This window comes from Dermacentor silvarum, chromosome 11, assembly GCF_013339745.2.
Source record: "Dermacentor silvarum isolate Dsil-2018 chromosome 11, BIME_Dsil_1.4, whole genome shotgun sequence".
Taxonomy (NCBI): domain Eukaryota; kingdom Metazoa; phylum Arthropoda; class Arachnida; order Ixodida; family Ixodidae; genus Dermacentor; species Dermacentor silvarum.
In genome coordinates, this window is record NC_051164.1 from 94,149,403 (window position 1) to 94,165,329 (window position 15,927).

Sequence of the window (15,927 nt, forward strand, 5' to 3'; positions counted from 1 at the left end):
TTTCAAACCATACAGTCAAACAGTGCTATCACAAACGATCTCAGCAAGCGCAAAATGCATTTTATTAAAGATATGTCTCGAAAAGTGATAATGAGTCCTGTGTTACAGTTTTATCGGCCAGATTATTCCAATCTACTATCTACTATGGTTCTAGAAAAAAAATAGGAAAACTTGAAGCAGTTGACACGTGTTGTAAATGGAGTTACAGTTGGTGAGTGTCTGTGTCTGGTAGCGTAACCTGTTGTATAGGTGAGAATGTGAGACGTGTCGATGTTGTAGTGACCATTTATTAGTTGGAAAAAAGAAGTTTAAACGACATACACGATTTCAATCACGTATAAAAGGCAAGCTGCTCCGAGATAAATGGTTAGTAATAGAAGTACGCCCATATGTATTGTAGATGCATCGAATTGCTTTTTTTTTTTGTACACTTTCTAGCTTTCCAATATCGCTTTTAGTGAACGGGTCCCATATAACTACAGCATATTTAAAAACGGGGCGGACGAGTGTTTTGTATGCCAATATATATATATATATAGCTACATAGCATGTGCATATTTTTTATGTTTGGCTAACGTTGAATGAAACACCCTGTATACCGTGTGTTCAAAATTAAGCTTTACAAATTAAAAATAAAGTCGCCTGTGGCAGGCAGCATAATTATTATCCTTGAGCTGGTTTATTCGAATAGGGGGATATTAGTAGCACGAGAAATCGAAACACATATTCAGCTAATTAACAAAAATTCACTAATTACCTTCTTAGTTAATTACTTTACGACACGTATTGCAATTTACGAATTGTAGCTGGTGAGATTGCAAGACGCATCCACTTGAAATGAATTTCCAGGATGGCACCAGTTTCGAGATATTATTTCCGAAAATGTGGGACGAAATACATGGGCGTTCCAGTTGCTTTTGTGCTTCAATGTATAAAACAGCATTTTGGTAAAAAAGTAAGTGGAACAACAGTGCATTTTTACGGCGAGTTTGATGGCGCATATCTCCAAACTGGTGTCATTCTGGAAATTCATTCCAAGTGGATACGCCTGACAAGCTCACCGGCTACTATTCGTAAATTGCAATATGTGTTGTAAAGTAATTAACTAAGAAGTTAATTGGTCAATTTTTGCTAATTAGTTGAGCATGCGTTTCGATTTCTCGCGCTACTAATGTCCGCCTCTTCGAATAACCCAGCTCGACGATGAGAATTATGCTACCTGCCACAGGCGATTTCTAAATATTCCGTAAAACTTATGAACACCCTGTATATAAAGTATGCACAAACATTCAAACACGCACGCACAGAATACTCACATGCGCACCAACACAAAAACGCACATACATGCCCACTGACATTTTTCATTTTATTCGTATTTGGTACTTGGTTATTGTTTTTCGTATCTTTTGTCTTTATTACAGCTGCTGTTCACTGTGCGAGTGCCCGTCCTACACGGACTAAATCGTGTTTTTGCAATTTGTCAAAACTAAATAAATGAGTGTTCCGTTTTATATTGGCGCCAAGTGTACGATGTGTACATGTGCGCGTATAACCAACAGTGGGAGAACGAGTGAAGCCTCAGAGACTAGAGTGAACGTTCTCGACTAGAACACTTTACATAATTTCAAAATATCGCCAACCAATCGCTGGACGCGTCGGGAGTGGCTGCGCAGGATACAAAAAATTATTAGGTAAATGGTCACAAAAACAAAATGTATACACACAATAAAGAGAACAATAACTGAGTGCGTAAAATATCATTACAAAAATTGCAAGCTACAAATAATCCCAAAAGCAACAGAAGTGATGTTGAAATTGCAGAAGCAAAACCATATTTGTCGTGACAATAGTGACAGGAAGTGAGTTTCAGTAATCAGTTGCCTTTGGAAAGAAACTGAATTTACAGGGACATCAAAACGTGAAATGATTTCACCTGTATTGGGAATTCATCATCGTCATCACCAGCCTATTTTTATTTACGCGGCAGGAGAAAGACCTCTTCCTGCAATCTCCAATTACCCCTGTCTTGCGCTAGCTGATTCCAACTTCCGCGTGCAAATTTCATAACTTCATCACTCCACCTAGTTTTCTGCCGTCCTCGACTGCGCTTCCCTTCTCTTGGTATCTATTCTGTAACCCTAATGGTCCACCGGTTATCCATCCTACGCATTACATGGCCTGCCCAGCTCCATTTCTTCCGCTTAATGTCAACTAGAATTTCGGCTATCCCCGTTTGCCCTCTGATCCACACCGCTCTCTTCCTGTGCCTTAACATTACGCCTAACATTTTTCGTTCCATCGCTCTTTGTGCGGTCCTTAACTTGTTCTCGAGCTTCTTTGTTAACCTCCAAGTTTCTGCCCCATGTGTTAGCACCGGTAGAATGAAATGATTGTACACTTTTCTTTTCAACGACAGTGGTAAGCTCCCAGTTAGGATTTATTTGTCAATGCGTGCCATATGCACTCCAACCTAATTTTATTCTTTTGTAAATGTCTTTCTCGTGATCAGGGTCCCCTGTGAGTAATTGACCTAGATAATTAAACGTACTCCTTTACAGACTCTAGAGGCTGACTGGCGATCCTGAATTCTTGTTCCCTTGCCAGGCTATTGAACATTATCTTTGTCTTCTGCACATTCATCTTCAACCAAATTCTTACACTTTCTCGATTAAGGTCCTCAATCATTTGCTGTAATTCGTCCCCATTGTTGCTGAATAGGACAATGCCATCTGCAAACCGAAGGTTGCTGAGATATTCGCCGTTGATCCTCACTCCTAAGCCTTCCCAGTGTATACAAGAGCTTGAATACTTCTTCTAAGCATGCAGTGAATAGCATTGGAGAGAGTGTGTCTCCTCTTTCTGCTTTTCTTCTGGAGAGCCAATGTAGCTGTGGAATGTTTGTAGATATTTGGCACTTACCCTTCCGCAATACGCAAGAACGGCTCTTTTACGGCGAGAAGAGGTTTTGGCGAGCCAGAAAAAGCGCAACAAGGAGAATGGATAGCGACGGCCCCTTGAAATTCCGCACCAAGTAAGCCGTTACGTCATAGAATATGACGACGTCTGCTACGGCCTAGTTAACTGGTTATCGATAAATATAAATTACATTGTGTTCTAAAGGGGCCAGATATTGAAAATGGGAAGTTTCGGGAACATTTCACTGAGCCAACGCGGCCCACAATCTGGACACGTTAGGAAGGATGGGTTAAGTTGTGCTACTGAGGGACTGAGGGTGTTCTTCTGCTTGTTCTTCTAAGATGTAGCGGTGAAAAGAAAAAAAATAAGGAAAAGAGCAGCCACGCGTAAGGAGGCGTCCTTATAGTCTGACGAAATTGGTCTTCCCAGAAAAAATGGAAGTAAGCTTTAACCATATCATACGTTCATGACTAATACGTCATTTTGAAGCTACATTATACTCACCTTACCCTTTCGTACCCGCTTGTAGTGCTGCCCCTTGGGAGTCAGGGTGAGTTATATAAGCGCTGGCCAAGGAAAGTAGCTGTTGCCATGAGGCATACAAGTCCTCTTCTCGAAATCTTGGCTGCATGTTGACCCCATAAAGAAGAAAAGAACAACAACCCCAGCATTTGTCCATTTTCATTAATCTCTTATGAACATATGAGGCTCCCGTATCTGCTTGGTCCCACACATCGTGCAGGACATGTCCCATATGACCATATGTGAACCTGTGGGGGTTTCTTATAAAAGTCGTACGTTTCCTATATCATATGGGGCGGCACGTCCCACGTGATCCCCATATGACGATATGGTGGTTCCGTACAAAAAGCCTTATATTCTTGTGTATCATATGAAGGCATGTCCTATATGATCCCCTCGTGAACATATGGGGGACTTGTATGATCCCATATGTCATATAAGTTAGGTCACATACGATCCACATGTGAACCCGTATGAAGCCATACGAACCCCATGAACCTACCTGGTGTATGTTCCCATATCTCATATGGGGCTGGCGCCATTTGATCCCTATATGTTCTCATATGTAATACGGGGCGGGACCGCATGGGGATACCATATAAAAACCTGCCTGTTTCCATATACCATATGGGGGCCTGTCCAGTATGAGATGTGGAAACATGCGGGTATATTATATGAGATTATTGGATATGTTCTTTCTTTTTCGATATAGGGGTGGTTTTCCCTCGTTCATCCCCCGGCTGATCACTCCATCTCTTGCGGAAGACTGCACAGGAAGGTCTTCCTGTGGGACCCTAGCTCTCTGGGTGGTTTGTACACGTACGCATAGGCGCGAATGTATCATCACTGGCGCGCATCTACGCGCAGAGACGACGACGCCGTCCACGACGACCAAGACGACCCCGGTGCCCACCAAGCGGCCGGAGGCGTTCATCTTCTGCACCGTCAGTGCTTTCTCGGAGTCAGGAACGCACGAAGTCTTCCAGAGCCACTTTTGCGACTACTTCGTCTACACGCACGTCCTCCCCTACCAGAACGACATACTGGCCTACGACAGTAACCAGAGCTGGGAGCGATTCAAGAAGGCGAGTGCTTTCTCAAAAGGGCAGTAAATGAAAAATTTGGAGGACGCTTAAGCTTTGCCTCGAAGAGTGGAACGCGATAGCATGGGCTGCTTATCAGGTTTCTCGGTAACTGAATTGTTTTCTCGTATATTCAAATTACAATCCGACGCAATCGCGTCTGTAGGTTGTGGTTAAGTCGTACTTTACGAATTTTCTGATGGATTTTACTTTGAGAAATTCAATTTTGTTCAGGTCGGGGTGGTTCGGTATGATTATTTCCGGTAACGACGCCGGCGCGCCCACGCCGACACCGACGCCGGATTTTCTGCGACACGGCGCCCTTAACGATATCACGTTAAATTATTGGCTCGAGCTAGATTTATAGAGTAGGCTTCTGTAATATCGAATACTCATCATGTCGCAGCAAAAACAGAACTCTTTTGTGGGCGAGGAAAATTAACGAAAATAATAAGTCGGAGTGACGCCACCTATATTGTAGTCTGCTACCTCTCATGTGATGTCAGCACTGGCTGCCAGACCGTGCCGGACACCCCACCATACTGATAATTTATTTCATCGCCCCTTGCGATGCTCTTAGCAAAGTGGTAATGTTTCACGCCTTCTGTGTCTCACTGGGTAATGACGCGCGATGCCGATGTTTTGTATGTATATCTCGCACTGTTAGTCGCGCCTTGCAATCATGCTATATGACACCGCGAGGTTGCGATGCCATATGTTTATTTATTTAATGAAAAAAAATTAAAAAAAAACGAATTATGGGGTTTTACGTGCCAGAACCAATTTCGACCACCTGGGGTTCGTCAGCGTGCTCCTAAATCTAAGTACACGGGTGTTTTCTGCATTTCGCCCCCATCGACATGCGGCAGCCGTGGCCGGGATTCGATCCCGCGACCTCGTGCTCAGCAGCCCAACACCTTAACCACTGAGCAACCACGGCGGATATTCATTTAGTGATTTATTCGTTTATTTTTTACGTGAACCAAAAGAAGGGAGACCAAGGGTCGCGATTTTCGTTAATCCCAATCATAAGATATACGTGTATGTATATGTCGGTCAAACGACCGATTCTGTTGAGCAAATAAACCGAAGATAACCGCGAAGTAGTGCTTCTCATCTTTCGAACTACGCTTTGCGCATTCGGTGGATATATATATATATATATATATATATATATATATATATATATATATATATATATATATATCGAGGGATAGCGCTTCACCGAGCACAGTAGCTGCTTTGCATCCTGCTTAAGTCTATATATATATATATATATATATATAGTAGTAACTGGTTTTCAATGGGCCAAGCGTATTAGGAAAGTCAGAAGCACAACTTGTTATCGCATGGACCGACCTTTTGGATATCTTATATATCTTATGAGAAAGAGAGATAGAGAGATATATGACAATATATGGAGAGTTAAAGGAAAGACCCCAAGACCTGGTCGTGCCAGACAAAGCAGAGGGCAAGGTCGCTGTTAAGCGTGTTCACATGCACAATTGACGGACACGCCTGTCAATAATGAACATGCAAAAAAAAAAAAAAAAGGGAGGGAGGGAGGGAGGGAGGGAGGGAGGGAGATATAAGACACCAAGATGACAAAGCAAAGGGCAAGGTCGCTGTTTAATGCATGTGCGCTTCGACTTTGCTTTGTCAGGCACCAGTCTTACCTTTAATGCTTAACTTGAGGCGTGTCCGTCAATTGTGCATGTGAAACACGCCAGCGATGTCTTCTTGGGGAAATGTTCAACTTTGTCATATATCTCTCTAAGTGCCTGAAGATATAAAAAGACTGTTGGATTTTCCTGCTTGAAAAAGGTTCCACCGACCGAAACTGTTGGGAAAATATTCTTCAGTTGTGCTTCTGACTTTCATATATATATATATATATATATATATATATATATATATATATATATATATATATGGTTGTTTATGCGCATTTTTGCCTATACATATACATTACTACACATAGGATAACAATATGCCCACCTGGGCACCTAATATTTGTCTACCTATCTAGTTCGTCTTTCTGTCCGTCTACTCGTGAGCGTATGTCGGCAACTGTGAGTCTACTTGTTTGCCCTTCCGTGTATTCCACTCGCGCGCTTGTTTCATTCCCAGAGCGCAACCGCCTACAGGGATAAGCTCGACTACACCGGCTTCCCGAACGTGACCAACACGAGCACGGTCAAGTTGCACCACTACGGGTACAGCTTCGCGGCCGACGACCTCACCTGGCTAAAGTCGCAGCTGAGCAGCGTCTCCGCAAAGGTCAAGCAGCTGCACCAGGAGAACGGCTTACTCACGGCCGGCCTGGCCTACTACCAGCGCGCCAACGTCGCTAAGGATACCAATCTCGGCATCATCAAGAACATCATCACTGTAAGTGGAACGGTGGACTCTGCATGGCTTGTCGTGTATAGGAATTGATTGATTGAGTACGTTTATTCAAACTTAGTTCACTATGGCCTCAATGTGGGAGGGGGTGGAGAGGGCGACAAATTGTGCGAATAATAAATAGAGAAGCCGGCACCGAGGGCGGGAGTGGGTTTCAACTTTATCGAAAGTGTACCATATTTTATACCCTTCCTGCCGTTTTTTTTTTTTGCAAGTAATTTATTCGTAACCATTATAGTACCCCAAAAAGAAAACCTAAAGGGGCGGGGGCGTCCATGTTATAATTACATTAAATTAAATTTCGCGGTTTTCGAGCCAGAAGCCACGATCTGATTATGAGGCACGCCGTATAGCGGCGACTCCGATTTGTTTTGGCCACCTCGGATTCATTATAACGTACACCTGAATTGAATACACGAGTGTTGTTTTTTTTTTGTTTTACATTTCGGTCCCATCTAAATGCGGCCGCAGCGGCCGGGGTCCAACCTGCGACCTCGAGGTCGCCAGAGTACTAATATACCGCGACAAGTTGCCATGCTATTAGAGCGCAGCCCATAGGAGCCCGTTCCTGCATTGAGCGTCGGCGTCCCTCGTAACCGAGCGAACGAGCACAGTGAAGGGTGAAGGAGAGAACGCGGAGCGCAGCGGGGGATGAAAGACGGTAATAGCGAAGAGAGCGTGAGGAGGGAAGTGGAGGAGGAGGAGGAGGGTGCAGCTTAACCATGAAGCGGAGGAGGAGACTTGCGAAATGGTGAGGAGGAAAGTGGAGCGCCACACGAGACGTGCTTGACGGCGGCGACCAGGAGGCATGCGGCGAGTGCGTCCACCGATACCATATATGGAAACAAAGCGCTGGCGTAGGCCTCGGACCCACTGCGCGTGCGCTACTTCGCCTGCGCCGCCGCCGCCGCCGCTAGAGAGCGCGCTTCGCGCGAGCCACGCGTTCCCGTGTTCACGTTTTCTTTCTGAACAGTGAGCGACGCAGCCGGCGCGAAAGGCTTCGTCTGCCGCTGCTGCTGAACGAACTGCCCGAGCAGAGGCTCAGCGTCGCCGTCGAGAGGATCTTGTCGTTCATAATCAAATTATTTGCCGCAATATACCGCGAATCCGAACACCTAGACAGCTGCGTTCAAATTTCGCGCATTAGGGAGTATCGTAATCGTCGGGGAATTTTCTATGAAAAGTACTGCAGGAGCAGAATTAAAGAAAATAATGCTGCAATACGCCGCGAGTACTAACATTGCACGGCTGAAATTTATTGAAAGGTATTATAAAATATAGTACACATTTTATAAACTTCGTTCCGCTTTTGCGAATAATTTATTCGTAATAAAAAAAATTGGAGGACGCTTAAGCTTTGGCTGTGCCCGCAGAGGATTTTCTTTCCCCGCAGAGTATTGACGGAATGCTAGACAAGGCGCAAGACAAAAACACGACCATCCTGAAGACCACCTTCCTGGCAGTTAAATTGAACGGCCTGACTGCGAGCGCGCCGAACGACGTCGCCGCATTGCAAGAGCTCAAGGGCGTCGCGTGAGTATGCAGCCCCTTAATAGATTAGAATAACATAACTTTATACCTTATAGTGGTGCGGAGTCGCCCCCACATTTCTTTTTTCATTCCTTTTCTTCCCGGGGGACAAAACTAAAGGTTTAGAAATAGGCGACTGAGGCGGCATAGGCGTACGTCGTCCCACTGTGAGAAGTAGGAGGAGGCAAAGTAGGCCATTTACTCCCCCCCGAACACACACTTTCGAAAGCGGGCACTGTCGGTTGCACACTGAAGTAATCAAAAAAAAAAAAAAAAAAAAAAACATCTGAAGCCAAGCTTTCTTTCAGAATAGCGCCCACGTAAGTCTGGTTCTTTTTCTTTGTTATACATGCTTAGGCAACAAGTTTCACCTTTTCACGCTTCCATGAACCCGTGTTTGTTTGGGCCGTCTAACCTAACCTTCTATGAAAACAAAATCAGCCTTGATTTTTATAAATTAGCTATCTGCAATCAGTGTTGCCATTATAGCGGTTTTGCCGCTAGGTTGACTACTTTTCTAGTCTGTTCAGCGACAATGTTTTCGATTTAGCGACCACCGACATTTTTTTGCGACGAATGAACAATTGACGACGTTTTAGCGACTTCGGAGTTTGGAAAGTTGCTTCAAACATGACCTCCTAGAAGGCTGTTCGTTATTCAAAAGCTATAAGCGGACGAAACTCGCTGTATGTAGCATAGGCTCCATGACCATGATGAAGACACGGTTGCCTTCACATTAGTAGCCTTCACATTTTAATTGTGCTTCACAGCACAATGGTCAGTCGCAAACTTCACACTATGCTCACAAAATTGATGTTCTTTTTTATTTATTTATTTATTTATTTATTTATTTATTTATTTATTTATTTATTTATTTATTTATTTATTTATTTATTTATTTATTTATTTTGTTTATACTTTACAAAACAGATTTGAATGGGCTGGAACGCTGCGGGGACTGCGGTATCATTATAAGTGCATTATAAGTGCATTATAGTATGATTATAAGTTCGCAAACGTAGCAGCAAATTAATTGGAACCAATGGGCACACATTTTATATTCAGATTTACAACTCAGCAGGTGAATAAGACGGATCGACTGTATACAGGGTGCTCCAGCTAACGTTAGCGAAGCTCTTGAAAATAAAATATAGAATATAGGAGGACGCAACCAATGGTATTCTGCCGGCAGTGACGTACCGCACCAGGATGACTTTTTTCATAATTGAATTATCGATAATTAGATTATTACTTATTATTACGCTTAAATTAGTTAATTAAGGGCGCGAATTTTGATAGAAAACTAATAAATGTGTTTCAAAACACCCGATTCGTTTGTTTTCAGTGTGCTACGCATAGCGTAATTTCTTTTATCGCGTTATGGAGCGCGTTTACTTGATAACGCGGAACAAAAAAAAAAAAGAAAAAAAAAAAGAAAAAAGATTGGGTCATGGCCTCCAAGATTTACGCGTGCCGGTGCGCGCGTATCTTGGAGGCCATGCATCAATGCCTTTGTCCTCCTCCTCAGCGCCGCTGCGCACTGCATTGGCTTCGTGGGGAGCGACTCCCCACCAGAACACACCAGTGTTGCCAGATCTCGTCTTGTGCGGTTCCCTAGATTTGCGAGGCGGAGATGTCCCTAGTGAAGTCACGCGACTGCGTGCGCGCTCGCCTTCTTATCGCCTTGTTTGTATTAAAGCCCCTCCATACGCGTTTTCGCCGGTGGCGCGTGGATGGAGGGGCTTTAGTTTGTATGGGTGTTCTGTGACGTGCGTGCGCCAGCAGATTTCAACGTGTGTGCACGCAGGAGATGAACGTGGGCGCAAGGTTTACACTTGCAGCTTATTCTGAAGAGAAATGAAACTATGTTGCATTTATTTATGAGAAATCTAAGTTAGCACGTGTAACGACAGGGTAGGTGAGCCTCAGCTAGGCGACTGGCCACGGCCGTCTGGTGTTGAGCGATCCGGCAGTGACGAGACGCTCTCTCGAATCGTTCTTGACGCCTATTATACGTCCCCCCCCCCTCCCCCATTCTTAAAATTATTTTCTGTTACGTTAGTCACTCGCACTCTTCAGCATTCACCTGATCGATTTTAAATTTGAACGGCGTGGCGGCGCCTAGCATTCCTATATATATTTGTTTCTGCGTGGACTTCACAGCCTACCTACCTACCTGCCCTCCCACCTGTTGTGGCACGGTTTCTTAGCTTCCCTGGCCCAGCCCACCCGTCCTTGACATATCATGCTGTGCGTAAATCAGCGTTCTGTAGCTATAGTCGGGTACAACTTAAATAGACAGGAGAGGCCCCGCCCAGACGACCGAAGCGCGGCAGCTTATTTCCTCCGCGACTAAAGAAATAGTCCCGCTGACGCGACTCGGCTAGACTCAGCCCAGCTCGAAGCGCGGGCTGCATGGTCTCCGTCGGCGGTGTCACCGGCCGTCCGGCGCATGACGTCAGTCTAGAGTGTGCGCCCATTGGTGGAGGCTCGTGTGCATCCGCCTTTGAGGAGCAAATGCCGCTGCCTTCTAAAGTTGTACCCGACTGTAGATCGTTCGATCTTGTTGATGCTCAAAACATTTAGCAAATGTAATGCTATCTATTCCGCAAGGCAATTGCTAAGCTTATGGTGGTGCAGTTTATTTTGCAACCAGCATGTCATCAGCACTGCATGGTTCCAGCTAGCAGGCTGACCTGAACCGATTATTGTAAAAAATTTGCACGTCTGAGAAAACTCGATCTCGGTTCCGTTTGCACGTGCCTTTGCATATTCTGCATCTCGATCATAGCAGCACACACTGCGCGACTTATCGATTCACAAGTTCAAATAAAGTCAGCCTATAATCTGCGTTGACAAACGCGCTCACAATCTACAGGTGCATTGCAACAGTCGCCTTACTTTTTCGACCTGCCACGCGGACTTCCTGTAGCTCTAACCGGCAACAGCTTACTGGTTCAAGAAAACAGAAAGTTCATGTTTCTAACGTGACTTTTTGGAATCATGAGGTTAGTGGGCGCACAGATGTGAACAGATTGCACAATTTGAGAACATAGAAAGAGCCTGAAGTACGGCGGAGCGAACTAAATTTCTGGTCAAATAAACGCACACACACAGGTTAATGCGACTAACCGATTCCTTATCACGCACAATCGACCACTTACATACACAAAAAGGGTCAACAATCGTCGCCACCAAGACGATTCATCCAAATGATCGCACATGCCACACAAGACATAACGCATCGCCGAAGATGAAGTCGTTGATAATCTTAACAATCTACGCGTGAATTCATGTGAGCGCTCGCGAAATAACGCAATCCTGGCTAAAACAAACAAACACAGAAAATATTATAAACAGAACAATGCGCATTGGCGGGTCCATCATTAATCATATGGGCAGCAGCGAAAAAATATGCACAGCGAGTTTCACTTCGCCTGTTCAACTGGTCGACTAACTAGAGAATTTCGACCTCCATTCTGGGTACATGAAAGAGCTAGTTTTGGTGAGCAGCCCAGAGTTGCCAGCATGATGTTTTCTATACCGCTAACTTTGGGCGATGTTGCGGTCGGTATTTAGTCTCGCGCGGCTTCGTGCTTCACGGGGAGAAGGCAGCTCGCAGTTCGGGGCTCCCTTTCACGTTGCCGCCGAGCCAGGCCGAGCCAGGTCAAGCCAGGTCGAGCCAGCCTGCCGCTGCTCCCGCCTAGACTTACACTTGAAATGCGAAATTATGTCGAACACTCGTGGAAGAGCCCAATAGAACTTGGGAGTCTCTTTCAGGCCAAATATTGCAGACAACTCGTTGATTCAAAGAACCCACTGTTATGCCTTGATATATACGTATTGTTATGGACACACCGGACAATATTTGGCCTGAGAGAAAATGCGAAATTTCATTGCGTTCATAAAATGCATACATTTCATAAAATGTATTAGGAATTCGTTAAATACAGTAAAATATCGTCAAGCGGAAATTACTGCTTTATCAGAACAGGTGCCTTTAAATTGGTTGGTTTCGTATTTCGGTAATGCAAAAACACATTACGTTAAGCACACAGGACAGGGCAAGCAAGAAATAATTGTTATTACAGAGGGCACCAGGATGATGGAAAGGGGGATATCTTTCCTGTAAAAGCTTGTCGTCTGTAGATAAAGCCATCAGCAGCAGTTAGCACTCTATCAAACAAGCACTGTTACATTTCTAATGCATAGCACAGGGACGTAGTCAGAAGTTTTCTTTGGTAGGGGTTTGGGGGGAGGGGGCGCACGCACTCGGGTGAGGGAGCTGGGCAGGCCGCACACAGACACAAACATTTCTGACGGATCACATGCCTGGTGTGCCCCACCCCTTCCCCTGCTTCTGGCTACGCCACTGGTGTAGCAAGCAAGAGTTGCAGAATAAATTTTGTATCATGCACGAGAAGACAAGGTTCATTTTGTCCTTCGTACGTGGAGATTCTGCTTCAAGCCTCTAACTGTGGTACTTCATAAATGTGTTTTATCATGTCTGTAGCACACCATGCAGTTGCAAGAACTGACTTGAAAAGTCAATATGTGCCTGAGCTACCATCGGGGGGGGGGGGGGGGGGGGCATTCTGTATTCTTGACAGAATGCCCCCCCTCCCGTGCAGGAAGGAGCCAGCTGTCGCTGATTGGCTGCTGCTTGACGTGCAGGAAGGAGACTGGCTCCTTCCTGCACATCAAGTAGCAGCCAATCAGCGACAGCCGAAATGGACAGTCCACTAGGTAGACTCTTGCAGAATACCGCCCCAGGTCTCATAGTGGCTTGTACAAATGCGCTAAATCTTTTTAAGGCGAAAGCCTTAAGTGGCTCGTTGCGCGATGGCCTTAAAAAAAAAAAAAAAAAAAAAAACGCGGCGGCTAGTCGAGCGGTACGAAAAAAAAAAAAAAAAGAAGAAGAAAAAAAAAAAAAAAAAACGCGACCTTTTTCGAGCGAGCGGCGGGTGCATGGAGAGGGTAACGAGCTGGGCACGAGAAAAACTGGTGTTGCGTCGCTGACGTCACGCGGCGCCGGCGGACAGTCGCCTGCGAAGCGAGAGAGACGCTGATGGAGGACGCTCGCCCGGGGCCTAGCGGTAGGTAGGCGCGGTAGGCCTCGTCAGTACGCTACGGCCGAGGCTGCTCGCCAAGCGCAAAACGAGGTGCCACGTGCGAAGCGGCGGGAGCAAGAAGTTCGACAGCGAATACTGCTTTCAAAAGCAGGGATAGTTGGGCGAGTTGGTACGGTAAGATATTTTTGGTTTAAGCGCTAAAGAACACGGTCGGTGGCAGAAGACAGGACAAGCGCTAACGCACGACTAAACCTTTATTAGAAAGAACATATATGAGTGATTGCAAAAACCGTAGCATAGAAACATTACACGGTCTAAAGGATAACAGTTGCCAGATAAAACAGATCAGAAAAAGGCGAAGCCCCAAAAATTCAAACAAGAAAAAAGCACTACTTCGCGCTGACGCACGTGCTGAGCAAATATTGAAATTCACTGTCTAAAAATGATAATGATGCCTGGCTTACACAAGTTTCCCTGCTGTTTTCTAAAACCCTGCTGAGAGGATGCAACGTAAAGTCGAAAAGAGACGTCGTTAGCGCGAGTCTGACCAAGCTATACGAGCGTGCGAAGCCGCAGCTAAGCGTCCAAAACGAACCGAAGAAGCCGAACTGCGAAAGTGCACACGTGACGATGCGAGACGGCGCATTACCCGTGTGCAGCTGGCTTTCGCCTTCACGTGTTTCAGGAGTGCAGCATGCTGCCGAACTTCTTGTTGTTAGTGCTGTTCATTCATTTACTTAGGCCCATACTGCCGTCTAATCCAGACCAAACAGATAGAATAAAGGAAGTCATAGATCATGATTTCAAGTCTCTTTTGATATACACTGATAATCGCTTGTCTAAACAAAAATTCGGGACTCCGATGCAGGATGCGTTTCTGGCTGTTCTTATAGATTAACATTTGGTACCGATGGTGCCGCCGCACGCCGTCGTAGCACGGGAACGGTTATGGAACAGTCCCCTTAACCACACGAGTTTCTACTGAAGTTACTGGAGAGAACTCTGACACACTCCATCGTTCAGCTATACAATGGGAATTATGGTTAGTGCATTGGATTTGTCTGATCCTCGTGCTTTTGACTTCGGAAGTTCTCGCGGCGTTATTTAATATGCGCGTCATCTGCCTTTATTGGCCCATATTTAGAAACAATCCTACTCTTCCAAGTGCAGAAGGCAACAAGAATCGGCCCACAAGCTTAACCGCAGCAAATTGTTGCGCTCATAGATAAATGTTTTTGGTAGAACATGACCGCTTTGCCAAGTCACAAAGTCGTTCGATGAAGCCGGAAGGACGACGTTTCGGCAAATCCACGCACTGACACAGAGAGAAACAACTTTGTTCAGGAAAAATATGGTTAAAGGGGCCGGAGCTCCGTAGGTCCTCAGTCGAGGACTCCAATGGCCACCGCCACACGCCGTGCCTGGTCGAGGAGATTCAATCCAGTCTCCAGGTCAGTACGGGCGAGGATGGCTGCCCAAGGCTCCCTAAAGGAATTTTGTGCTACAGTTGGGGTGAACTTGAATTTTGGGGCCGTACGTGATTTGCACTCCCATGTCACGTGGGACAAGGATGGCCTCCCCACACACTGCAGGTGCATTGATTGGCATAGCTGGTTGGCCGGATATGGCATGCCATCGCCCCAGATGTGGGTAGGTGTTTGTCTGGATTTTTTCGGTATAGCCGAACCTCCTCCACCGTTAATTGCGGGTTTGGCGCCGCGAGTTCTAGCCATTAGCGACGTTGATGTTCTCTAAGACATCGCATATGCTAGTGAACGTCCCTGCTTGCAGCTTCTACGGACACAAGCGTCACAGTTCTGTCTAGTGATGGTTGTTGGAGACTATGCCCTTGACAGATTCGCTGTAAAACGAATTCTCGAAAATGTTCGCACGGGCTATATACGGGTGACAAGGCAAGATTGAATGTCGCTCTGCGACGCAGCAACCTGGACCTGCTCATACTGTTGACACACCTGGTGGACGTCCCCGCCGCACCCAGTTGCAAGATACTGCCACTGAGCAGGTACTCGGGCGACGCCTTAAGTTACATGGAGCCACCAAGCATGGTAAGCGAAAGACAGAACTAGATGTTTTTTGGATGCTGAAAAAAAAAAAAAAAACGCCAACTACAACATCAGAGACATCCGCGCAGAACATCCGGCACACAGCAGATATACATCGCTACACCTCGAAAAGCAAGCGAATAAATCCTGTCGAAATAGCCGAAAGGCACGGTGAAGATATAAATCAGTTTGGACTAATTAAGTATTCTTTCAAAACTACACCTTAAAGGAGACTGTGATACGCTCATTATGAGAACAGTAAATAACGTTAAAGTTATATTTTACTTTCGCGTCGGTACGTCAATGTAACGTCGCGGATTTCAATTATTTTTTATT

At 45.4% G+C, this 15,927-nt stretch overlaps 2 protein-coding genes across 2 annotated transcripts in view; both read left to right on the top strand.

The window, feature by feature from the left end:
* Window positions 1–15,927, top strand: part of LOC119433311 (alpha-crystallin B chain-like) — a 407,637-nt gene that overhangs the window by 315,882 nt on the left and 75,828 nt on the right.
* Window positions 1–15,927, top strand: part of LOC119432748 (uncharacterized) — a 48,217-nt gene that overhangs the window by 19,012 nt on the left and 13,278 nt on the right. Inside the window, exons 8-10 of the mRNA XM_049658179.1 lie at window positions 6,651–6,911; window positions 8,320–8,459; window positions 15,471–15,594. Coding sequence (XP_049514136.1) covers window positions 6,651–6,911; window positions 8,320–8,459; window positions 15,471–15,594 — 525 coding nt within the window. The remainder of the gene's footprint in view (window positions 1–6,650; window positions 6,912–8,319; window positions 8,460–15,470; window positions 15,595–15,927) is intronic.